The sequence below is a fragment of the Stigmatopora argus genome, chromosome 12 (assembly GCF_051989625.1).
Source record: "Stigmatopora argus isolate UIUO_Sarg chromosome 12, RoL_Sarg_1.0, whole genome shotgun sequence".
NCBI classification, from domain to species: Eukaryota; Metazoa; Chordata; class Actinopteri; order Syngnathiformes; family Syngnathidae; genus Stigmatopora; species Stigmatopora argus.
Genome location: NC_135398.1, coordinates 10,206,887 through 10,232,259, shown reverse-complemented (window position 1 = coordinate 10,232,259; position 25,373 = coordinate 10,206,887). Strand labels below are relative to the sequence as shown.

The 25,373-nt window shown below is 39.7% G+C and overlaps 5 protein-coding genes across 9 annotated transcripts in view; 3 read left to right on the top strand and 2 right to left on the bottom strand.

The window, feature by feature from the left end:
* asic1c (acid-sensing (proton-gated) ion channel 1c) overlaps nucleotides 1–2,429 on the top strand; it is a 73,981-nt gene extending 71,552 nt beyond the window's left edge. For all 3 annotated transcript variants that reach the window (XM_077614316.1, XM_077614318.1, XM_077614317.1), the window contains one exon: nucleotides 377–2,429. In XM_077614316.1, the coding sequence (XP_077470442.1) occupies nucleotides 377–455 (79 nt within the window). In that variant the 3' untranslated portion in view covers nucleotides 456–2,429. The remainder of the gene's footprint in view (nucleotides 1–376) is intronic.
* Nucleotides 637–9,186, bottom strand: cdk5 (cyclin dependent kinase 5). Its single transcript, XM_077614324.1, has 12 exons — nucleotides 8,996–9,186; nucleotides 8,662–8,750; nucleotides 8,510–8,577; nucleotides 6,976–7,036; nucleotides 6,847–6,903; nucleotides 6,584–6,679; nucleotides 6,427–6,501; nucleotides 5,610–5,706; nucleotides 5,394–5,463; nucleotides 5,194–5,254; nucleotides 5,048–5,128; nucleotides 637–4,829 (listed from the first exon to the last, which is right to left on the bottom strand). Exons 1-12 carry the CDS (start codon nucleotides 9,030–9,032, stop codon nucleotides 4,743–4,745), a joined length of 879 nt encoding a protein of 292 aa, XP_077470450.1. The 5' UTR covers nucleotides 9,033–9,186; the 3' UTR covers nucleotides 637–4,742.
* A 164-nt stretch (nucleotides 9,187–9,350) lies between these two features.
* On the bottom strand, nucleotides 9,351–14,120 carry abcb8 (ATP-binding cassette, sub-family B (MDR/TAP), member 8). The gene is made up of 16 exons (XM_077615250.1): nucleotides 13,948–14,120; nucleotides 12,885–13,209; nucleotides 12,659–12,814; nucleotides 12,491–12,585; nucleotides 12,319–12,424; nucleotides 11,990–12,151; nucleotides 11,764–11,849; nucleotides 11,588–11,685; nucleotides 11,387–11,492; nucleotides 11,274–11,307; nucleotides 11,059–11,195; nucleotides 10,884–10,978; nucleotides 10,690–10,823; nucleotides 10,440–10,587; nucleotides 10,056–10,306; nucleotides 9,351–9,648 (listed from the first exon to the last, which is right to left on the bottom strand). Exons 1-16 carry the CDS (start codon nucleotides 14,043–14,045, stop codon nucleotides 9,565–9,567), a joined length of 2,115 nt encoding a protein of 704 aa, XP_077471376.1. The 5' UTR covers nucleotides 14,046–14,120; the 3' UTR covers nucleotides 9,351–9,564.
* A 226-nt stretch (nucleotides 14,121–14,346) lies between these two features.
* On the top strand, nucleotides 14,347–22,908 carry atg9b (autophagy related 9B). Of its 3 annotated transcripts, none has more exons than XM_077615812.1 (15): nucleotides 14,347–14,469; nucleotides 14,866–15,033; nucleotides 15,142–15,187; nucleotides 16,335–16,397; nucleotides 16,816–16,986; nucleotides 17,738–17,879; nucleotides 18,109–18,857; nucleotides 18,937–19,090; nucleotides 19,237–19,416; nucleotides 19,526–19,771; nucleotides 19,851–20,083; nucleotides 20,157–20,250; nucleotides 20,325–20,409; nucleotides 20,487–20,644; nucleotides 20,726–22,908. In XM_077615812.1, the coding sequence occupies exons 2-14, from the start codon at nucleotides 14,925–14,927 to the stop codon at nucleotides 20,624–20,626; spliced, it is 2,412 nt and encodes an 803-aa protein (XP_077471938.1). In that variant the 5' UTR covers nucleotides 14,347–14,469; nucleotides 14,866–14,924; the 3' UTR covers nucleotides 20,627–20,644; nucleotides 20,726–22,908. The 3 variants fall into 3 exon arrangements, with proteins under 3 accessions (XP_077471938.1, XP_077471939.1, XP_077471937.1); XM_077615813.1 differs by having other exon boundaries at nucleotides 14,364–14,762; nucleotides 20,750–22,908; XM_077615811.1 differs by having other exon boundaries at nucleotides 14,364–14,762.
* Nucleotides 22,909–25,311: 2,403 nt separating this feature from the next.
* obscnb (obscurin, cytoskeletal calmodulin and titin-interacting RhoGEF b) overlaps nucleotides 25,312–25,373 on the top strand; it is a 48,030-nt gene continuing 47,968 nt past the window's right edge. The window contains exon 1 of the mRNA XM_077615162.1: nucleotides 25,312–25,366. The gene's annotated coding sequence lies outside the window, so the exon portion shown is untranslated. The remainder of the gene's footprint in view (nucleotides 25,367–25,373) is intronic.

Sequence of the window (25,373 nt, the reverse complement as noted above, 5' to 3'; positions counted from 1 at the left end):
TACATTTAACTTTTTTTTTAACTTTGGCTCAACATTTACATGTTTTAATTCTTTCTCTGCTTTATCGCCTTATAAAAAGTAGGTGGGAGAAAAAAAATTAAATCAAATTTTTGGTGAAGAAATTGGAGCTTTTCTAGGCCATATAGCTTAGCCCTACTTTCCATATTTGATGTTACACTAAAATCTGCAGTTGAGTCTCCAGGTCAACATTTCCATAAGTGAATCAAATGGAGAACTAAAATTGTTGTTTTTCTTCTCTCCCTCCTTTTTAACGTTTCCCCTTCACGCGTGTTTACGTCTGCTTTACACTCATCCTCATCATCACCCCTTTGTTTGATCCCCTTATTCCGTCCACCCCCTCCCCGTGTTTCCGCAGAGCACCTGTGACACCCTCAGGAGTCACTCGGACAGTCTCGGATTCACGCCGAACATGTTACCTCGTCACCCGACTTTAGGAAACTTTGAGGAATTTGCTTGTTGACAACCTGATGTTTTTTGGGGGGGCAGAGGGGCCTTTACAGTAAACTGTGAAATACTCATCCGAGGAAAAACAAGGTAGAAGTGTACAGTAGTTTATCAATGCCTGAATAGAAATCGAATAGTACTATGATCAGAAAAACAACTCTGAAACACAACTCAGGTTTAAACACAACATCATTTATTCCCGTTTTTCAAAATGTTAGTTTTCAGTCCCAGCGTGTCCAATAAAGAAATACCAGTTCCTACATGAAAGGGGAGTAAGAAAAAAACACACGAGTAAAATTGCGCTGCTCAGCCTGCAGCAGTTGACTGATTGTGGCCTTTCATCTTATATCCATCAAGTTATTTGCGAATCATAGAGAAAAATGGAGTAATCATTCACTTGAGTTTTGTTAGCCCATCCTGCAAGTTGTTTTTTTTTCTGTTTGAGATGCTGATCAAAATGTTTGCCTTTACTAATCACGTCAATTGTTTTAGCTCATTGAGAGTAAACGGGCCATACTGAAAAGACAACAAAATGAAGTTAAATCGTTCAAATGAAGTCCCGTTTTTAAATGGAAAAAAAGTTGTAATATTAATGGAAAAAACACATTTGCGTTAGTCGCACCGAAGACTTGTTATACTGTGTATTTATCAGATTATCATAACGTTCCTTTGAATTGAACAAACCTATCAAAATCACGAAATTCTGGTGAATTTATTTTTTGGAACAAATTTTAATGTACTCTACAGATCAATTCTATTCTCCAAAAATTATAATTTTAGGAAATCACATTATGACATCAATTAATTTAACCTTTCAATGACTTTATATGAACTTTATTAAAACAGAGAATTTTTCTGGCTACTAAATTCTTTTACAATCACGTGATAATTTTATATAAACTTTATTAAAATGTCAATTTTTTCTGGCATTTGCATGAATTATTTATTAAAATTTCTACTTTTTCCTTTATCACTATTTTTTCCTTTTCTTTGTTCTTTTGGCCACAATTTTGTGGCTTAATTCACAATAGAAGTTTGAAATACAACATAGAATGTTAATTCTCACCAATGTAAGACTCTCCCATCAAATTTACATTTTCCAGTAAGTTTCATTCTTACATGTTGCAGTTTTACTGTTTTCACCATAGCCCCAAAACTTGTTCATCTATCAATCAGCACAACGGCTTGTGATAGTAATCTATTGTGTAGAAAAGCTCCAGTTAAACTTTGAACTAAATAGTGTATATAACCAGAATAAAATGCCATGCAATTCTATACTGCTCATTTTGTCATCTCCAAATACAATATGTATAGGTCTAGACCAGGGGTAGGGAACCTATGGCTCGGGAGCCATGTGTGGCTCTTTTGATAGGTGCATATGGCTCTCCGCTAAACTGTGAAGTAAAATATGGGAACCGCTGTTGAGAGAGCTTAGTCCTGAATGCATCAGTAGGAGCATTATGTGAGCATCATGGCGCCGACCTCTAGTGCGGCGTTAAACAAAAAAAATTCCATTAGATTCTTCTGCATGCATACTTCCATTGATTAGCAACAGCGCGACAATGTTCTCTCAGAGAATGTTTGTACATTAAGTGATGACATTACTACAAATTAAATTTTGAGTATGGCTCTCAAGGAATAACATTTGAAAATATGAATTGTTTATGGCTCTCCGTCAAAAAGGTTCCCGACCCCGAGTCTAGACTAGACAGACTGTTTTCACTTGTGTCTATTCACCATGTACTGTAGACCATAAGTGTCTTGGTGATTAGCATTATTGTGACTGAGAAACGTAAATGATTGACGCACACATTCAGTTCCTCTATGACACAAACGCATTGTACAATTCCACCGTTGTATCCTGTTATTGTACTTATCCTAAATATACCAGAATATGTAACAAGTCACAAAAAGAATCTTTGTGATGCAACAATATTGAAGTATAATAAAGTCGATATTTACCCATCTTACGCCCTTCTTTTCCTTGTGCTGTTTGTTCCCTTGCTCCTGCGGCAACCTTGTATAAATTCATCATTTGGTTGATCGAGTCGACTAATGTGGTGCGGTGGAACAAAAATCTGATGATTATTCTGTGACTGTTGCCGTGAAGAAAAAACCCACAGAAATCAGTCATCAGAGCAGATGTAGCTTGGCACCTGTACAGCTGGAATAGTTTTCAGGAATTTAAATATTTATTTTTGTGGGGCTTTAGCCCCAAGATGACAATTCAAAGAACTTACTGAAAAAATATATTAACGTAAATTAATGACATTTCAGCCACCTAATGGTAGCTCCAATACTACCTAAAGTGCTGCATTTACTGTTTGACGCAAACGTTCTATGTGGAGTTTAAATAGCAAAAAATGCATAGAAACTATCGACCTATAATAATTAGGGGGTGGGGGAAACAAGGAAACGCCATAATGTCCACTTTACTGAACACTCAATCTTATTGGCTTCTACCAACAAAAGCAAAACAATCCACTCATTGGAAAATGAAAAAGCGAAAGCTATATCAAAGAATTCTACAGCTGAAATTTCACACAAAACGTGTGGGTTTTTCCACTCCAACTTAGTCCACTTCCACATGTTGAATTGTACACAGAGCCCACTAAATATAACAGAGCACAGTAGTATGAAATCAATCTGACAATTAAGAAAACAAACTTCACATTCCAGCATTAATAAATACAACCATATTTCTCCATCACTAACTTACAAAAGAAGTTAAAGAACTGATAGCTGCTCCGAATACAACTCTGCTTAGGTTTTTGCATAACAACCAGCACAAATGATATTATAGAAGAAATGTGTAGGAAACAAACAAAAAGGCTACTGGTGAAAGAAAATTAGGAGTTAAGTTTTGTCCCATGTGTATGGTTAAATGTGTGTGATTGATCTTAGATGGGTTAAGTATGGCTCATACAAAAAAAAATCCTCAGTCAAAATGTTATGTAAAAATAAAAAATACAAACGCTTCTATTACCCCATACTAAAAAACATGCTTGATCGATTGTTGCGTAGCATTTTTACATCAATTTGGTAAGCCACTTCTGTCTTAGCCACAAAAACAAAAATATCAAATTACCCATAATGAATGGTCCGCCATTAAACTACTAGAATGATATTGGCCCATTTATTGAAGACCAGCTGCAAAAACAGTTCACAACTCTTAACAATAAACTTTTTTTTTAAATGTCAAAAAAAAATTACATTAGCTTTTCATGCTGTTTTTGTAAGTGTCATAAAATGGTGAAGCAAGTGACCGGATAGCAGTAAAGTTTTGTTCGCTTTTATTGGTGGGGATCAACTAATGTAAAATTGAGATTTTAAACCTTAATTTGTGAGTGGATAGCACATGACTACAATAGTTGTCCGGAAAAAATGACGCTAGCAATCCACAGTATTTACTACTGTTAAAAGCATTTATCAGTGGCCCACATAGTGGTTAGTCTGCTCATGTCCAGCTCATTAAAAAATGGTGGATTGCTTACGGCATTCCCCAGAGAAACCAATGTTCCATTACATGAACTTTTTCACTCAATTTCGTCAGCACACTGCACTGAAAGGGCAAAGCTCAGCAATTATACATTTTTATAGCGCAGATATTTACAATTAAATAACTCAAGTGCAGGAAAATTTTGCTGGGTGCATTTTTTTCCAAACTTGCCGATGTCCAAAATGTTTTGTTTGTTGCTTTAGGAGGAGCACAATATTTGTCTGTTGGGGGTGAAAAAAAAACCTGTCAAAGTGTAAAACTGCAATTTATACAGAACAGCCACTTGACTAGGGAGCCAAAGGCTAGAGGTTTTTAATTCTGGTTATTTTCAAAATTCAGCTAATTATCCAAGAAGCCTCATGCAGACTAACAAACTGGGCTGAACTCGAAAATCTTAAATTGCTAGCATCAACTGTATGCAGCTTGAAATTGAACAAAGAAGTGGCAACAGAACCATCACTCACACCCCCTTTTAAAGAAGGCAACTCCCAAGTGTACTTGTCGATAATTGTTCCAATTCTAATTGACGAGTATACTTATCAACGGCAAACAACGAGTCAATCGCCCATCTAGAATTCACGCCAGCTTGTGTTGTGGTCTGTTAAAATTAGAATTCAGTGAAAAGAGTATTGTGAGCACTGTGCGCTAGGGAACGAATAAGATGGTTTGGATAAGGTGTTTCCACAGGGACTGACCTGCAGGAACCTGACTCTAATGACCTGTTGGTGTGACGCGACAACCAGACTGATTGACGGCCGACAGGAAGGACGCGGAGGATTTATGGCGGACAGAAGTCGGCGAAGTAAGGATGCTGCAAAGCTTCTTCCGCGGAGATCCTCTGCACCGGATTACATTTCAAAAGGTTCTGTGCAGGGAGTACAGTAAAGACAGTCACAGGGGTGTTTTTGCCTTCCATTGACAATGATAGACATCCAATTCATTTAAATGAGAACTGGCTGTGAATGCTCACCTTAAATCGCCATTGACAGCACTAGACATCCAATTTGGTTTGGACATTTGGTGCCATCAATGTCAGCCAATGAGTTAACAACTTCATTTTTCTAAATAGAACGTGGAGCGTACCTGGAGTAGGTCTCGACCCGTGCTGCTGAGTTTGGGCACCACGTTTACGAGCGAAGTGGTGGCGGGATACAACGGATATGGCTGCGGAGACAGGAAGGATGCCTTCAGTGGTGTTTGCGCGGCGAGATCCTTTACTCACGAGGTACCTTGTAATCTGGGAGCTTGGTCATCGTCTGCCACTGTTCTTCCGTCGGCGTGCCCAACAACGTGTCATTGGGTTAAAGAAAATGACAAATAGCTAAAGCAGTTGCAGTAATTTGGCATTGGCTCCTTCGACCCGCACTGTCAATCTATTCAAAATGGGTTAATTCCGTGTGGCATAAACAGGTTCAGAAAAAAAAGATATCTGAAGATTCTTTTCAACTGGTCGTCTACGTCATTCCCGGGAAATAAAGGCCTTCCAGCGTTAGCAAGCTCTAAATCCAAAGACAAAACAACTATTGAATTACTGGACAACCATTTAGATCCAGTAACTATAAATGTTCATGTTTCACACTGATAGCTGTGAACAAGTGTTATTTATATTTGCTTCAAATGATTAGAATGTCCAGTGAGACTGTACCTGCAAATATGCAGCCCGCTGACCACATGTCGATGGAGGTAGAATAGAGTTTAGCACCAAATAGTACATCTGGGGGTCGGTACCACAATGTCACCACCTACACGCAAACACAATGTTAGGAGTCAGGCACATTCAATTGAATTCTGAGCAGAATCTCCTCTCGCGTTATTGGCGTCGACTGGTGCGACTCGACTATCGTTGTTTTTTTCCCCATGTCAACTGTCTGCGGTGGTGAATAGAGCCTTTGACACTGGGTGAGTAAATGCAGCGATAAAAGAAGCAGTGGTCCATTAAAAATATACTCTTAAAAGGATTCATCCCCAAATTATAAGATTCCATTTTGCTATTGGTGATACGGCACTTTTTGCACAAATGTCATCAAAAAAACCTTCAGATTCTACACTGCTGTTTGTCATTTCATGAGATTGCCTTGCTGAGGCCTGAGGTCATCTGAGCAGATCCAAAGTGGGAACAAAACAAAGCGGCCCATTGGGGGAGACACGAGGACATGAAGAAGAGCAGGTAATGTGTTATCTCCTAATAAACTACTAAAATTAAATACATTAGTACTTCAGTAGAAAAATGTGTTATCCCCTAATAAACTACTAAAATTAAATACATTAGTACTACTACAATGCTGGAATAATCACCAATAAAACCTGCATATTTGATTGGTTCAATGTAAATACTATTTAATGCAGATTGTTGTGCTGCATGCACATGTGTGCAACTCAAGCCTACCAAAGATTGTTTTAACTTTAACATCTATAAATGATCTTTAAAGTTCGGTACGTTTGTTAGTTAGCCATTAGCTTACCTCAGCTGAGTAACACCTCACAGGAATGCCAAACGCTCGAGCGAGCCCAAAGTCAGCCAGCTTCAACTCGCCATTCTGCAAACACAATGGACGCACGCCTCAGTAACATAAAATAATAATACATCAGAAGCTTATGCAGAATCTCCGGTCCACTCACTCTGTTGATGAGGAGATTTTGTGGCTTCAAATCTCTGTGAAGAACGTTGCGACTGTGACAGAAAGCAAGTCCTTTCAATAACTGGAACATGAAGGACTGCAAAGGGGAAAAAGCATGGAGACACTCAGTAACAATGATTTGACTGCATTTTTCAAGGGTCACATTTTGAGCACAGAGAGCTTCAGATCATAATCAGATCTTTTACAAAATATTAAATAGTATTTTTTAAGTATTTCAAGGCAGATATAAATCTGTTTTCTTACCTTTACGGTTTCAGGGTCTAAATCTCCATTGCAGCTGTCAAAGTACTTTTTCAAATCCTGCATGATAAAAATAAATCAATAAATTCATTTTTTTTTGTCTTTAAGCGGTCAGATTTTGGTTTCTCTCACCTGATCGCAATATTCAAAGACCAACGTCAGCTTCTTGTCACTGTGCAACACATCATGCAGCCTGCGAAGGCCAAAACGATCAATTTCAGTGCCACCGACAATAACAAACGTCCAATCATGTAAATTTAAATTAAATCACTAACAGACATTCATTTGAACTGGAGTTTAATTCAATTGCTGCCAAAAAGCGTGTACAGTGGTACCTCGAGATACAAGCTTAATTCGTTCCGGGACTGAGCTCGTATGTCGATTTTCTCGTAACTCAAGCGCACGTTTCACATTGAAATAAACTAAAAACAAATTAATTCGTTCCAACCTTCTGAAAAAACACCAAAAACAGGATATTGGATTGTAAAAAATGTTTTATTTGTTCTAATTTGCCATCTATTAACAAAGTAATGTAACTAGTGGTTTAATATTACTAAAATGTGTTTAATAGTACTAAAATTATACGGATTTCGAAGGGGGGAGAGAGCGAGGCGGACATAGAGGGGGGGGGGGGGCTTTTTGAACAGCAACGGTCTGGTAAAATAACAAACAAATTTAAATGAACTTGGATTAAGATGCAGACACACTCAAAAATAAGTTTAATCGAAACTAACACTGAACTTAATTCTAATTTTGTTTGACATTTTGATACCTTTTTTCTCCCGGGTTGGCTCTTTTTGCCCCGCCTCCACACTGACTTTCAGTCAATATGGAGGGTTGTCTGAGTTTGTATTTCCTTCAAAATATTCCCAAAATCATGCACACAAATGTCCTCACAATAGGATAACGCACGACCACTTGCCAACGAAAAGTAGTATATACACCATTCGCACTGACTAACGGGAAAAAACACTGAAAAAATGCAACGCTCCGCCCAGTGCTCGCAGAGACATTACAAAGAGGGATTGCGACCAGAGACATTACACGAGGGAGTTGCGGGGAGAGACAGTGCCCATGATGTTCTTATGAGCAGCATCTCGCATCCACTGTCTGCTCGTATATCAAAATTTGTCTCGTATCCCAAGATAAATATTTGCCCGAACTTTTACTCGTATCTCGAATTGCTCATATGTCGGGCCACTCGTATGTCAAGGTACCACTGTACTTCTATCAATGCCAATGAGATAACATTTGAAACTAAAAATTGCAATTTGTGTAGAAATTTTGCATACATAGCAGGTGAAACTAAATAATAATTCTATTATAAAACATTAGCTTTGTTGCAGGATAGTACGGTAAGCATAAGCTACCAGTCAATGGGTGGCAAACAAGTTGGACACAAAGAGCAAACATTTTAAACTGTGAGAGTCAAAAAGCCACACCACACGGAGATGATTGGCGGTCCATAAGAGAAAGATGAAACGAGACAAAAGAGCCGCATTCATTTTGGCAGGGAAGCCACATGCGGCTCGAGAGCCCTGTGTTTGTCACCACTGGGCTAGTCAATTGTAAGTACCTATAAGCTTATTAAAGATGACTCCATTGATTTGAACGCTTCTCTTAACCTACCCCCATAGTATGTTTAAATCTAGATGCATTGACTGACCTGACAATGTTTTTATGTTTGAGCTCCTTCAGCAGGCAGATTTCTCGGAGGGCAGAGCTTGGCACGCCCTGTAGGGGGAGAAAGTGCTTAGCATCGCCGGCTCGTACTTCAATGCACCACCACATGTTTGAATTAAAAACAAATTATCACACCTCGTCGTCGTCGTCCAAACGGACTCTTTTTAGGGCCACAATTTCGTGCGTTTCTCTGTTTTTAGCCTTGAATACAGTCCCGTACGTGCCTGTGGATTGAGTTGGGAAAAAAGCATGGATCGTATTTATCTAGTTATGTCATTAATACGTGCCCCCACACAAATTTACTATTCTCAAACATAATATGCATTGATTACCCGTTGTTCCTAAATAAATATAGAATTCGATCGGTGAAAAATGAGTTTGTCGGCTAAGAGATAAGATAGAGCTATACGACAGCAGCAAATACGCGTTAGCTTTCCGTGAAAAATTGTCTCTAAAAACAAAAACATACCTTCGCCGATTTTTTCGAGTTTTTCATATTTCTGCATGGTCACCCAGGTTGAGCCAGTTGGACCGAACTAGTGACCAAGCCCCGAATTTAATGAAGTGGTTACGGTACGACAGCTAGCGTTAGCTTGACGCTAGCGGCACTTGCTGCGCTGGAGAATTCTGCACAGCCGAACTTCTTGGTCCCCCCCTACAGACCGAACCTTGTATTACATTAGGGAAATTCAGTATGTACACAATGCAACAGTGGTATACTTACTCGAGAAACACTGCACGTATTAGTTATAATTAAAAAAGTAAAATGAACTAAATATAATTCCATCGTGGAAATAATGGCATAACAAAAATGGAAGGCTCAATTTCATTGAAACATTTTTTATTTCATAACTGTTCAGTTTGATGGATAGAGGTAGGCTAATACAAAAAAATCTTAAATACATTGTATTAGTAGTACTAGTTTATTTTTCTTTACATATTTTTATTCACAGTCTGGTCCAGTTGGTCCATTTAATTAAAAACTATGTCCGATCATAGGAGAAAAATATTAAATTAACTCTACTGTAAACGTGTAGTTCATTTCTGCCCCTGAGCTCTTTGTCTTCGGATGAGGTCGGAATAAAGTCCTCTTCGGCCCAGCAGTTCGGTATGAGTCCCAGCCTTTAAAAAGACATTTACAAAAAAAAATCATCATTCAGCAACTCAACTCTTATCAATTAATGTGGCTTTTTTCATCCGTCTGTTGTGAATTTAAATCACTGTATTTTTTGGACTCCGTTTTTTCAGTGTTTGGCAACTAATACTCAAGTGTGACTTATGTTTTTTGTTTTATTTCTGACCACAGACAGCCTGTTAAGTTGTGTTTTAGGCTATAATTATCCTCACGTGACTTATAGTCCGAAAAATATGGTAGTTTGCCGCATGGCAGTGCCTGAACATTGTTCATCCGCTGCCATCTCAATTTCAGCCAATGAAGCAAATATCTGCATTGTTTAGTAGACAATTATTTGACTTCACCAATAGGTTTTCACTAATTGTTCTATTTCTCTGAATTCCAGCAAACTCACTTCAACGATGCGCCCGTTGCTCATGACGCAGATGAGGTCAGCTGCTTGTATGGTGCTCAAGCGGTGGGCAATGATCAGCACGGTGCGCCCCTGAGTGGCCCGGTCCAGTGCATCCTGCACCACGCGTTCTGACTCTGCATCCAAGGCGCTGGTGGCCTCGTCCAACACTAAGATGCTCGGGTTCTTGATGAGGGCACGAGCGATAGCAACGCGCTGTTTCTGGCCTCCTGATAAAGTCACACCTCGTTCTCCTGTGATACAAACGTGATGTAATTTCCAATTTTTAACACCAAACCATCGTAATGTTAAGTACTACACAGATTCGTCAGGGAACAAGGGGGAAAAATATTTTAAACACGACCCAAAACATTATTAGTCTTTTACCGAGCACAGTGTTGTAGCCGTCCGGGAAACTTTCAATAAAGCGATGAGCGTTAGCTTGTTTGGCAGCCTCAAAGACCTCAGCGTCAGTGGCTTCGGGTTTCCCAAAGCGGATGTTGTCCATGATGGACGCTCCAAAAAGAACAGGCTCCTACAGAGGAAAACATGACACGGTTCAAATTCCAAACTTGTGTTTAGGGAAAGACAGTATACAGTATTTTCACAACAAAATTTAAAGCTTGATTTGTTTTACTTGATTAATAAATCCGATAACTTGTCCCCTGAGCCAGCAGAGATCAAGAGTTCGAATGTCAAGTCCGTCCAACATTACTACGCCGCTTGTCGGGTCATAGAAACGCTCCATAAGGGATGCTACTGTGGACTTTCCTAAAAGAAATAAAATGTTATACGAATAATTATGCAGTTTAAATTCATTAAAAAAAGTACCTCCTCCAGATTCCCCAACAAGGGCAATTGTTTTGCCAGGTGGCAGTGTTAAGTTGAACCTCTCCAAAATCTGTTGACCTGGTCTTGTCGGATAGCTAAAAAGTCACAAGAAATAAAGACTGATTCGTATGTTTTAACATTTTTAAACACTGCGTTTCTAAATAAAATTTCCAACCTGAATGAAATATTAAGAAAATCAACTCTTCCTGTGAGTGAATGGTACGGGATGCGGCCACCGCCAGAAAGGGGGATGGAAGGCTTCAGCGATAAATATTCAAAAACACGCGCACCGGCGCTCGTTCCTCTCACCATCTGAAGGGAATATGTGGAACATTGAACAAACCAAAGTCAACAAAGTGGTTATCTTCTGCTGTACCAGAAAGTACTTACTTGCCCAAAAAGGATAGATATACTGGCCAAGGACCTGACAATGAAAAAAAAAAGACATTAGATAAAATATTGATTACATAGAGCATGTTTGTCCAGTGAGATATTTCTTTTACCTCTGTACTGTCTGTGAAGCAACCAAGAAAGACATGAGATCACCGGGGGACATATCATTGTTTGAAATTAGAGTTCCTCCGGCAAAAATAGTTCCAAGAACAATGCCTGCAATGACACTAAATTAATTGCCGATACTGGAAAAATGATCATTTTTGGTAAAAAAAATATATATAATTTTTGGTTAAAATGAACTGACTCACAGTTGAGGGCAATATTTGAAAGACCCTGGAAAACTGCTATTCCTGTCCCAAGATTTTCATTCATTTCAGAAGATTTTTCAACTTCGTACGCATACAACCTGTGAGAGAAATAGCGGAAATGAAGCTATATTAGCTCTGACACAGTGAGCACATTGAGTATAAAACTGTCCACTTACTGTAGTTCCCGTTCTTCCATGGCAAAAGCTTTCACTGTTCGGACATTTCCAAGAGCCTCATCAGCCACTCCAGTTGCTTTGGCAACCTTCAAGACACACAGATACACAATTGTTAATAGTTACATAAAATGTTATTTGTGGATTCAGTCCAATTGCAATTTAATAGCTACACTATTTCCGATTATTTTTATTTATTTTTTTGCCAGGGGAAAAAGCCTTTACGCACCTGTTCCTGAGCCAAACGAGAAAGTCTGCGGAGAAACGAGCCAATGAGAGCGCCCGCTCCCACAAGACATGGAAGCACTACCACGGTCAACCCAGTGAGTTTTGGCGAGATGACGTAAAGCGACACAAAGCACCCCACTGTCTGTGTGATACTCCGCAGTCCCTGAAGGCAAGCAAATTCACAAATTAGACATGGAATCATGACCAGTGATACTGGACTTGCTATAATAGTGGCTGTTGCTGTGAAAGACAATGTAGGCCAAGTACCCCGCTCTGCAAAAAATAAATAAAGCACTACTGTAAATGAAGAATGGGATGCTTTAAATGTACCTGGGAAATAACCAACTTAAAGGAAGATTTGAACTCCTGAATGTCAGCAGTCAAGCGATTCACCAGTTGTCCAGTTTTGTTCGCATCAAAGAAAGCCACATCTTGCCTGAGAGACAAAGATAAAATGTGACGGAATGCGACCTATATAGATAGAGCAGTTAGCAATATGTACCTCAGTAGGGATGCAAAAAGAGTTTTCCTCATGTCCACTGCTACTCTTTCTCCCACCCTCGATAGCAGAATGATGTAGCCACTTGTCAGTAAGCCCTGTTTGTGCATTTCCAGATGTAAGCAAATAGCACAGAATAACACATGTAGTTTGTTTAAAACACTAACTTACTTGGATGCCATAAAGACCAAGCAATTTAAAAACTGGACCCCTTATCTCATGGACATAACTCCCAGTGTGTTCCCTCAGGTAACGAGCCACCACATTCACCAGCTCGCCAAGCATCAACGGGATTTGAATGTTTAAAATGGCCGCGCCAAAAGCAAGCTAAAAAGAAATCCATATTAGCTATTTATTAAGGTGATGAATGTTCCACATATTCATATCCCTCACTCACCAGGGCAGCGCACGTGAGCGCAAACAGCTGAGGTTTCACAAACTCCCATAGGATGTGCCATTTGAACTCAGGATTTTTGGTCACTCTCTCCACTTGGATGTTGTTGTTGACATCTGCCTCGCATTGCGCCGTGTGGCAAAAGAGTCGTCCGCAGACTAGAAGTGTTGCTGGGGCGAGGATGAACCTCTGTGTGACGCCAGAGTGTTTAGGAACCCGTGCGGCAGATTGTCGCATGGCTCTCTGAGCCACAGTCCATAAACGATTAGTGACATTCCCATTTTGACATGAGGCGTTGCATCCACTGCGCCCTAAAGATGAATATAATCTGTAGTACACAAATGAAATGATTACATCCATTCATAATTGTATGTGATGGACCAATATCCATCCATTTTCTATTGTACCTTGCAGACAGTCTGACCGTAACTGTCTTTTCCAAACACATTAGTTTACTGTAATGCCCAGAAAATATGAGTGATTATAATGTATAGACATATTTTCTATATTAATATACTTGTATGGATATTATGAGAAAGATTAAATATGAGCGTACCAAATTCCTTGAAAGTTTATTGATTAGTATCAAGTATTTATAGGGAAAATAATGAAATCCTGATAGTCTTATCAAGTAGTAATATAGAAATAGAATCATCATAATTATAATTAGTAGTAGTAGTATTATAAATAGTTAATAAACTGTAACAAAGCAAAATGATTTTCGATATATTTTGAATATTTCGTAATTTCAATGCTTGTTACTTGCCATAACTGGTTATCAATACGTCTAACACAATGGACTAAAATATTTAAAAATCTAAATGAAATATTGTCAATGTTCGATTGTCTGATTTGCTTGACTAACTTATCAGCATGTATTGCATTACAGAAAACAATCTCATGTATAGGTATTTCAGTTGTAAAATGATTATAAACGACAAAACACAAGTTTAATGTATATCACAAACAACGTGCATACAAGCCAATTACCGTCTGAGCAAAAGTGGTTGAAGGGACACAGTAAGCTGTCATTAGCTAGCTACACTAGCGGGTCACATTAACCTACCGTGAATATTTCCATAAACCTGTCGTTTTATGGCAATGTAGATGTAACGACAGCAACCGGGCTGGTGCAGCAAAATTTACTGTACCGCAATACCACATTTTAGCTCTTTTACTAAGAAGAAATACTTATAAATATTAGCCTTTTTGTGGGTAATGGGGCGCCGCCATATTGAATGTACCCAGAATGCACTCCTTACGGAAGGCCAGCTTGTTATTTTTAGAGGACTTTATTATTCGTTTTAGAAGTTTAAAAAAACATCCAGGGGAATATAAGTATTACTTTTATCATTTAATAATGATATTTTTTTGTTTTCCTTTCCGAAACCAATGAACAGGAAACTCGCGCATGTTTACACGCGTGAGAACTACAGTTCTGTACCGGAAGTAGTCACGACTAAAACCTGTAGTGACGTTTGTTTGTGTAAGACAAAAACAGTAGGCGCACACGCAAGATATGTTGTATTTTTGGAAGCGATCTGAGCGGACTTGAAGCCTGATCCCCAGAATTTGATTGTGCTACAAGGTGAACTCATTCGAACCTTTTGATCGCTAGTTACGGTTGTTGTTTTTATACTCTAAACGAGGAGCCAAAGGAGTTTGACACCCGCGGATGACCGGGGCAAGTCGGGAACAAAACAAACCGTGTCACTCTGCTCGACCACGCTCGACTGGGTGAATCATCCCAGCACCAGTCGACCTTTTCTCCCTCCTCTTCAAATAGGATTTCGTTTTCTTGTACGGTTCTCGTATCACGCTCATTAATAACAAAACGAATATTCTTCTGGAAAATTTGGGAGGGTTACGTCACAAGCGATCGTAAGTTGTCACTGTAATTTAGCTCGTAGCTAGCCTGAATTGGAGCCAAAGCTGCAGAATGTGGCCGCAGTTCTGAAGATCTTCGTTTTGGATGGTCACACAGGAGATGTCACGGTTACTTATTCAGTGAGTTGACGGAGGGGGAGAATGTGAAGCGCAATCATGGCCAATTTGGAAGCTTACCGGGAGTACCAGAGGATTGAGGACCTGGAGGAGGATTCTCCACCAGGAGAGGAGGATTTGCTGCTCCATGTGCCCGAAGGCCTGAAAGGTAAACATGTTATGACAAACGACGCAAAAACAGAAAGTCATTGGCATACAAGTCTCACTGGGATTCCAGTTAATTGTCCTCATCATTTCCTTTCTTTTTCTGTTGCAGATTCATGGCATCACATCAAGAATTTGGATAACTTCTTCACTCGAATATCCTTGTTTTATCTGTGACATAACTATATCATGATCTCTAATGATCATTTAATAATAATCCGCATTGTAGTGACTGCTCATTGAATTGATTGGCTGCCAAATTCTGTCCTCCCAGTTTAAACCGGTTGATGATTTAAATACTTAATTTGTTGACCTGACTACTCATTTAGATTTTTATCAAAGTATTTTGTATTTACGTCAAAATTATTTGGCTTCAGTACTCAATCAAACCACTTAGCACTGTGGTATTTTCAGTTTTTTGTTTGTAAATGTTTATATTCATAAATCAAAACTTAAAATAAATAAAACAATAAATTTGAAAGTAAATCATCAAAGAAATAATCTCATAAAAAATGATACCTGCCTGCCACATCCCATATGTAGACATCACATTGAGTCATGAAGGCCACACTTACATTGTATCAAATATTAATATTGTGGCCTACATGACCCAGAATCCACCATCTGTGATGCTGATTAGCTCCACAGTTTAAGAGCACACACACATACAAACTAGAGTAAGAAGACACAAGAAGACAGTATAACTAAGTAATCATTATAAGCATAACATCAGTAGAAGCACAAACATGGCCTGTGTTCTTTTTGTGTCACAGAGGTTTGGTAATTCAGCTCCTTGCTTATGACAGACCTGACGACTACCAATTTTTTTCCTTTCCTTTTCTCGACCATTTTATATAACCTGCATTGACTGAAGGAGAATTAAACAACTAAAATAAGGAAAAAATATGCACATTTAAGACATAACAATATTACCACTCTACCAAATAGAATAATACTATTTTATTATCAATACTGCTAAATGTGTTTTTTGTCTTGGGGCTCATGTCAACATTCTTTGGTAAATGATTACTATTTGACTGAGCAAACACACCCATTTCTGTGGTGAAATTAGCTTAACTTGCACATTTCGTTTTTGAATGCTATGAAGTCACCCATGATAAACTATAGGTTGTTGTTGTTGTTTTTTTGTCTTTTGAGCATCCCCTCTAAAAATGGTTGAACTGTTGTTTAATTTTTATGGAATTCCACTATACGTACATTAATATTTTTCTTAAAGTGCTACTACTCACATGAAGACTTCTATTTGATCCATGTGTTGTTTTTCCTTAATTTATGTGTCCAAATCTATCATTTTCATCAAAAGAATGGTTTTGCCTGTATGATGCTGTCGGAGTTCTTTGAGCTAGTGTAAGTATTAAAATCATCTAATTGAAGATTAACCTAAATAATCCCACATGAAATTCATGTTATTTTTTCCTCTGTGTCCTGATATTGATTAGAAACCAATCCAGGCTGTAGTCATCTGTATTTCTAATATAGCTTTTCCCCCCGCGCTCTCCCAGTTGGTACTTTCCTATTTTTAGGTCTTGATCTGCTGTTTATCTGAATGTGGCCTCAGATCGCATAAATGCAAGCTGCCATGAACTCATAACTGTGTAATGACAGCCCAATGACTCATTATGTGCAATAGTACTAACATGTGCACGACTACCCAGTAATACATGTTTAATTGTGATTCTCATTTTACTATGTCATCTTTCTTGTTTTGTGGAATACCAGTGTAACTTATAAATTGGTGTTAATACATTTTTTTTTATCTCAACAGTCAGTTTTTGTTCGTCGTTACTTTCACAACATTTTTGGTCAACTGCGTGGAGTATGATGTCCTGTTCGCCAACCGACCTGTCAATCACACGGGACCGGGCTACAACCCACTGGACAGGAACAAGGTCACCATCCCCGATGCACTTCTTCCCAGCCAGCAGTGCACTCAGAGGTAAAACAACCTTTTTTTAAAAGTTTGTTTTTGTTGAAGTATTTTTTTGGGGGGGGAAACGTCATTTAAAAACAGTATAGAATTCATAGTGTCATTGTTGTCATCTATGGTAGATATTCAGGGCAGGTTCAGGACAAACATCAAGACACAATTTCAAATGTTTGGCTTTGTCAAAGAACTTTTAGGGAAGATATTTTTCCATAAACATGTTGGAGTTGTTTACTGAGATAGTTTTTCTTAAGACATTGGTTTCATGGAAAAGGAACAAGTTGTTCCTTTTTTATTATCTTGTGATTAGTTTTCCTGTTGCAACACGTAAGCGTTGATGACACTGTGAAGTTGTTGTGTTCCGGAGTTAGTAATTGATCTGTGTCAGTAAGGTAAAAGTGGTCAGCGGAGACGCCAACATTTTGGCTGACGCTGACTGCTACATGACACTTCACGCTGGCAGGCTAGGAGCTAAAGCTCCAACTATGTTATTATATTTTCCGCACAGTGATTGCTTTCCACAGCTACACAATTATTTAAGTACATACATTTAAAACAACAATGAAATGACTGTTTTGTTTTGTTTTTTTACTCCATTTTATAACATTGTGACTTTTTCCCTCAAAAAGAATGTTTATCCCTCAAACATGATAACTTACATCTGCTAAACATAAGAACACCCAGCATAACTTTCAGAATCTCTTACTCCGAGTAATTTCAAACTCAAGATAAGATTGTATGTACTGACCTTTTTCTTTTTCAGAATTCAAGAGAACAGATGGATCATATTTCTTCTTATTATGGCCACCATCTTTTGGATCTACCGACTCATCAAAGTCATTTGCAACGTTCTGAGCTACTGGGAGATTCGGCAGTTCTACATTAAGGCACTGAAGATCAGAATGGTAAAGGTTTCACACTTGATTGCCACCAACGGCCATATACGTCTAACATGTATGCACTGTGAGGGCGAGTTGTTAATGGCAGCCAATGAGTTAACATGTCTATAGCATATCATCGTTCAAATTAACCCAATGATTTATTAAACTTTTTCTGTTATATGCGATATATCCATGCGTCAACTCAGTCAATCTGCTAACATAACAATGTGAATCCATTGATTCCTTTTCCTAGGATGAACTATGCAACTTCACATGGCAGGAAGTCCAGGACCGTCTCATCAGCCTGCAGCGAGAACAGCAAATGTGCGTCCACAAGAAAGAACTGACAGAATTGGACATCTATCACCGCATCTTGCGTTTCAAGAACTACATGGTGGCCATGATCAACAAATCCCTGCTTCCCGTGCGGCTTCAGCTCCCCCTGCTGGGTGAAGTAATTTTCCTCACGCAGGGCTTGAAGTACAACTTTGAGCTCATCCTCTTCTGGGGCCCCGGCTCGCTGTTCCAAAACAAGTGGAACCTGCACCCTAAGTACAAGCGCAGCAGTAATCGGCTGGAATTGGCGCAGCAACTCAGCAGGGTCATCCTGCTCATGGGTGTGGCCAATCTGCTGCTCTGTCCCTTCATTCTGGTGTGGCAGGTGCTCTACGCGTTCTTCAGCTACACCGAAATCATTCGACGTGAGCCCGGGAGCCTTGGCGCACGCCGCTGGTCCCTTTACGGCCGACTGTACCTGCGCCACTTCAACGAGCTGAACCACGAACTGCACGGACGCATGGGTCGAGGCTACAAGCCCACGTCCAAATACATGAACTCCTTCACGTCGCCGCTGTTCACCGTGCTGGCTAAAAATGTCGCCTTCTTCTCGGGCTCTGTGTTGGCCGTGCTTATTGCGCTGACTGTCTACGACGAAGACGTCTTGACCGTGCAGCACATTCTGACGGGCATCACTGTGCTCGGGGTGGTTATCACCATCACCAGGTGGGTTGTTCAGGCTGTCTCTAATGGTTCTACATCCATATGACTAAAATCCTGTGCTTGCTTTTGCCCTAAACACAAGGTCCTTCATCCCAGACGAACATATGGTTTGGTGCCCAGAACAGCTGCTGCAGTGCATGCTGGCCCACATCCACTACATGCCTGACCACTGGAGGGGCAACGCTAACAAGAGCGAAACCCGTGATGAAGTGGCACAGCTGTTTCAGTACAAAGCGGTGAGCAGGGAAAACCTCGATAGATGGGTCCAGTCTTTTTAGTCAATTCCTAATGAGCTTTTGTTGCGGGTTTTACTCCTCATTTTGAGGCCATTTGCAAGTACATTATCTTTTTCAAGGACACTAAACTGTTTTGTTGCAAGCAGGTGTTCATCCTGGAGGAGCTGCTCAGTCCCATCGTCACACCCTTTATCCTCATCTTCCTGTTGAGGAGCAAAAGTCTGGAGATTGTCGATTTCTTCAGGAATTTCACTGTGGAAGTTGTTGGTGTGGGAGACATCTGCTCCTTTGCGCAGATGGACATCAGACGCCATGGGAACCCAACTGTAAGCATGACGCATGCTGGTACACTCATTAACGCCATTTTACTATACAATCTTTCTACAAATGCCACGTTACTAATGACTTTCAAAAAAAATATGTCTGATTGTCTAGTGGCTCTCTGAGGGCCAGACAGAGGCATCAGTGTACCAGCAGGCAGAGAACGGCAAGACGGAGTTGTCACTCATGCATTTCACCATTAAGAACCCACACTGGCAGCCACCATTGGAAAGCTCTGTGTTCATCAGTCAACTCAAGGAGAAGGTGCAACACGACGCGCAAGGTGGTCCGTCCACGCAGCTGCTGCTCTCTGAGGCTCCGCTATGCACATCGCTGCAGTCCAATGAGTCTGCCACTGGGGTGAGAAATCCTTCAGACAGACACAGCGCATCACTGTTCAAATTTCGATTCATCACCAAGTTGCTTCAATTGTGCCCAGCCTGATAATCTGCTAGCCAGCGTCTTGGCGCACCCCGTCCTCACTGCGTCAGGACTACAGGGCAGAGATCACCGCTTCATCCCGCCGAGCACGGCAGCGTCGGCGGCCGCCAGTGTCCTGGCGTCTTTGTCCACCTCTCAGCAGCCGCACACGGGCCGGGGCCGCACCCAACGCCACCAAGTGTTACATCCAGACAACACCATGTACCACAGTGATCGAACTGTCATAGACAGGTACTTGATGGATCTCAGACATTTCACCCCCCCACACACACGCAATTTAAAATTGAACGTCTGTTCCTATTAGTATGTCATTCAGCGACAGCCATTTACGGAGCAATACACTTCACTCTGAGTTTGCCTCGGCAGAAATGAGCCTTCACGCCATCTACATGCATGAGGTGAATTTCTCGTTGCTGCCACTCTCATCATGCCTACCCCCTTGCCTTGTATTGACTCACATCTTTTGCGTTAGCTCCACCAGCAGACGTCACACCCACAGAGAAATTCGGGGCAATGGCATAGCTCAGTGCCATTGACAGAGCTGCCCAGTCACACTGGTAAGTGTAAAAGCGCTCGCGTGACTGGCGGCAAACATGAAAAATGTTTTTAGCTAACTCAATTTGAAAATTGCCAGGTTATCCTGCCAATTTTAGTTCGACGCCATCTTTGGTCACGCCAGTGCAACTTGGTGGGTGGCAAGAAGAAGAGGAAGAGGATGAAGGTGAAGAAGAGATAAACAGTGGCTCTACTCTGAAACAAGACACCAGAACCTGAAGCGCCTTATGACATAAGGTGCGTGGCTTATTTCTAGCTGCGTAGCTTAGTGTTACTTTGAATTGGTCAACTGATACAATTATTATTTTTACTTTGCAGTGTTTACATTTTACTTTTCTCTAGTGAACCCTGTGGCCTTAGAACATTTTCAGCACGGACCTTTAAATCCTTCCTTTTGTCACAAGGACTTCTCATGAAGAAACCACTATATCTTCTTCTGCACAGACATCAGGGAAGCATTCATGTTTTTATTTTGTTAAGCTGGAGTGTGCGCGTGTAGGTATGCAAGTAGACAGCATGGTGTATTTATAAAACCACTGATGGGGGAATAACGCCAAAAGCTCTATATGCACAATATAAGTGTTAATAGTGCACATCACAAGCATCCGTTATAGTGTTTCGCTGCATTATTTTCACTTGGGTGTATCATAGTGATGCGTAAATACTTGAAAAGACCACATTGCTTCAATACACATATGAACAAAGTAGTACTTCTACTGCCAGAAGAGTACGTGGGCTGAAGGACTTGATCAATTACTTTACAGTTTTGTCTCATACTCACATATTTTGTTCAGTATTATCAAGTTTTACATGTAATATCTGGATGGTGACTGGTGAATTGGAGCCTATCGTTGGTGACTTTTGGGCCTGAAACAGAAAATGAAAGACATGCAAATTCAACACAGAATTTTATTCATGAATCCCAAATCTGTGAGGCAGGTGTCATTTACATTTTAACTTTATGGAATATATTCTTTTGTTAAATTATTTTTTTATGACTCAAGCATGCATGTAACAACAATAGACCTATTCCCTCAGAAGAATTTCTCCCCTGAAAGTTCTTGATTCACCCCACAAATCCTTCAACCGATTAGTTTTTAACTTGGTATGTATGCTAAGTATAAGTATTTCAAAATGATTTTTAATGAATTTATGTCATGGCTAAAGTCACACCAGGCGCACAAAATGCGAAATGACTTTATGACATCACGCTAATGTACTTCAGTATCAGCACACATAAAGCAGGTTTATTTAAACCACATATTATCTTGCATTAAGGCTTTGAATAATTTTCAACACCCTGAATGTTAAACATGTAGGCTTCCTTATTTATCTCTCTGAATGCTTCATGATGTTAACATGAGCTCAGTATTTTGCACTTATATAAAAGCGGAGTTGTAATTGTACATAGACATATGCACAGCTCATACAACAGCTCGGAAAGGGATCTGAGTCACCACCTCTATATGTTTGTATATAAAGACTCATTTTATATCAGCCATATTGATGAGGTTGCTGTTTGCTTACACATTTGTTTTAGAGGTTTAGAAGTTCTTTGTGTGTGGGGGGGGGTGTACATGTTGCCTCTTGAAAACCGTAAAAGACACTGGAGTTAGTTCAATGTTGTTGTTTTTTTGCAGTCACCTAACTGCTGGTGTTCTCCTTATTATTTAAAGCAGTGCCTTAGCATTAAGGAGTCATTTTATTTACATCAATACACAAACTATTCTGTGGTATTGCGCTTTTTTTAGGTTGCTCTCTTTAACATTAAGGTGAAATACTAAAAAAAATTAGTGGCCCCAATTCAGTCAATAATTGCCTCTGGCAAATTGGGTTTCAGGTGCGTTATCTGCTTCAGATTAATAAACATATCCCTCAAATATATGCATTTGGCAAATTGGGTTTCAGGTGCGTTATCTGCTTCAGATTAATAAACATATCCCTCAAATATATGCATTTGCCTAATTAATGCAAATAAACTCCTGACCTCAAAGACAGCAAGCACCAATTAGCTAGTGGTGTGTCAATTACTTAAGATGATACACACTTTCCTCAAATAAATGCGCAGCCCCAATTACAAGGTTGGTTCATCATCTTTTGCAAATGCAAGCCATTTCTTTGTGTAAATAGGATGGATTTAATTAATGTAGCTTTTATCAAGAACGGCAGAGAGACTGACAACATCAGGCTTTTTTCTTAATTTTGTCTGATTATGCTCGTCTCGTCAACTACTGGCATCTTCGTACAAACGTACGCCAGTCCAGCGACATCATTATAAGGTGCTATATGTTTTCATGCTGAATTACTACCTGGGTTTTACAGCACGTTCTGTATTTTAAACACTAGCTGATTAATGCAACTTGCCAAAAGAATTTGTATTTTGACAGTGTCATAATATGTTTTTAGTTTATGTTGAGATTCTTTTTATTTGATTTTTATTATGTGTGTGTTATTGCTGTGATGTCCATTTCAAATAAAACATTTCCAAATTTGTGATTGGATTTGATGTACAGATATTTCATAACCCGCAATCACACTTATTTTTTTAAATTATATAAAACTAAATGCCTTAAGCTTGTATTAGATGGGATAAGGAGAAACTGTCTCATATGGTTTTTACAGAGAACCATTGCGGGTTGTTTTTAAACCTGATGGGTAAATACAAAACCTGATGTTATATATTTAAAAAAGAATGAATACAATTAATTTTTGCTAAGCAAATCCATGGGGGGCCGAGTGGTTAGCGTGTCGGCCTCACAGTTCTGGGGTCGAGGGTTCGATCCAACAGGTCCTCACTGTGTGGAGTTTGCATGTTCTATCTAAGCTTGCGTTGGTTTTTTCCGGGTACCTCTGTTTCCTCCCACATCCCAAAAACATGCAGAGTAGGCTGGTTGAACACTAAATTGCCCCTAGATGAGTGTGAGCATGAATGATTGTCCGTCTCCTTGTGCCATGCAATTGGCTGGCCACCGATTCAGGGTGTCCCCTGCGTGGTGCCCATAGTTAGCTGCCATAGGCTCCAGCACCCCCCGTGACAGAAAATGAATGAAAAAAAACAAGATTTTTATTTCCTCCTTTCTTGGCCTTGTAATTGATAATAAAAAGTCTATTTCAAAGATATCTCATCTTAAGATTTAGTCATACATACAATTGCATAAAACATGGATATGGCTCAGTTTTGATTCATGTCGTGAATCCAATTTCAAAAATGAATTAAGAATGTTCATTCACTATGCATACCACTTCTCCTTACAAGGGTCGTTTTGATTCAAAATGAGTTAATTGAAGAATACCTTGAATACTAAATGACGAAATTATTTATTGCGGATATATAGAAAATAAAACCTCAGACTGGTAAGTTTTTAGGCATGTTGTGCTCTAAAGCGTTAATACACCTTCAGAGCAGCACAGACACTAACTACAGTAACTGCCATACAGGCATACTTAGTGTCTGCTAGAATTTCGAGTGGGGGCCTGATTCAAGTGAGTGTCCAGACTACCTGCTGCTGTCAGTCACAGGGAAAGAAAATACTGTGTTGCTACACATGTCAAAAATGAGATTCTGTATTCCGATTCAGTCATGTTCCTGAATACAGTTCATGCCTTGTGATTTGTCGGCTCTTTTAGGTATGACTATCTTTTAGGCCTTCGATACTCCAAAGCAATCATCATGTGGCCCAGCAGCTGAAGTGAATGCGTAGTCAAAGCAATGGTCCATGAGATACAATGAGTCACTTTTATCCATAGGTGGATGAAGCGGCTCAAAGGCTTCAGATGTGTGCTTTGGAAAAATATGCGGGTTGCTCATGGTTGGTATTAAAAGTTTGAGCCAAGAGGTTGCAGGGTGTCCTCTTTTTTTTCTTTTTTTTACCTCTGTACTCTGGTTTTATTTATTTTTATTTATTCCTATTTAAAGACTCAGCCATGGCTGTGTCTTCTGAGTGTCATATGATCCCCATGAGAAGTAAAAATGTAGATCTACAACAATAATTTGCATCTGTTCAGTGCTGCATTAATAAAGATTTTAGTCAGTGGTTTGGATTCATATTACAGAATACGTCACACCATACCCAAAGTTAATATTTGCCACTCTGACACAATAAGCGGGAGAAGACAGATGGATGAATGGATAATTATATATAATAAAATGGGATGTAGGATATCATTTATCTCTGGCCATATTTGTATCAGGAGCAAAGATGGCATGGCATGAAAGGATTGCACTAGCTGCCTCAGTGAACACTTTACACTTTCAAATGTAACCAAAAATATCATTATTATGGTAAATGTTTAACTTGGTCGCCACCATTGATGTGATGGACATCCAGTTGCATGTTTCAGTGCCACTGACAGTAAAAGTCCAATCTGTTTGACCGGGAGGGATGGCAGTGAATGATCACTGCTAGTCCTTCTGAACAAAATTGATTGGGCTTCCATCACTGTCAGTAGCAAACGCATTTACAAAGTACAAAAGCAAACATTGGGGTTGTTAGCACGGCGTGTGGCTTCAAAATTGCGGCACTCTTGTAAATCTAGGATCCCAGATTTTATTAATTGGAAACATGCAATAAAAAAAGTTTGAACTCTTTGAGAGTTCTGTTAATTGACCACACAATGTTAAATTGTTTTGGACAATCTGCCCTGCAGCAGTGTGCAACCAGTGTGAGTTACTGTGTGCTATCTGCACAGTAAATGACAAGAGTCTATTTTGGAAAGGAGGCTGCGCCAAAATAGACACCGCCAGCTATCTCCCAGCATCATGTTGGACCTACGCAGGACAAGAAAGAAAAAATAAGTCCAGTCAAGTGCGTACCACGGGGCACCGGGGGATGCTACTGCACTCTGAATTTACAACCATTTTGAGGATATTTGAACTCAAAGAAGACACGTTTTTCAAGGTTAGATTTGTAACAATTTGGAGCCTTTCATGACTGACTGACCCACAGTAGAAGACTCAAGGTAATTA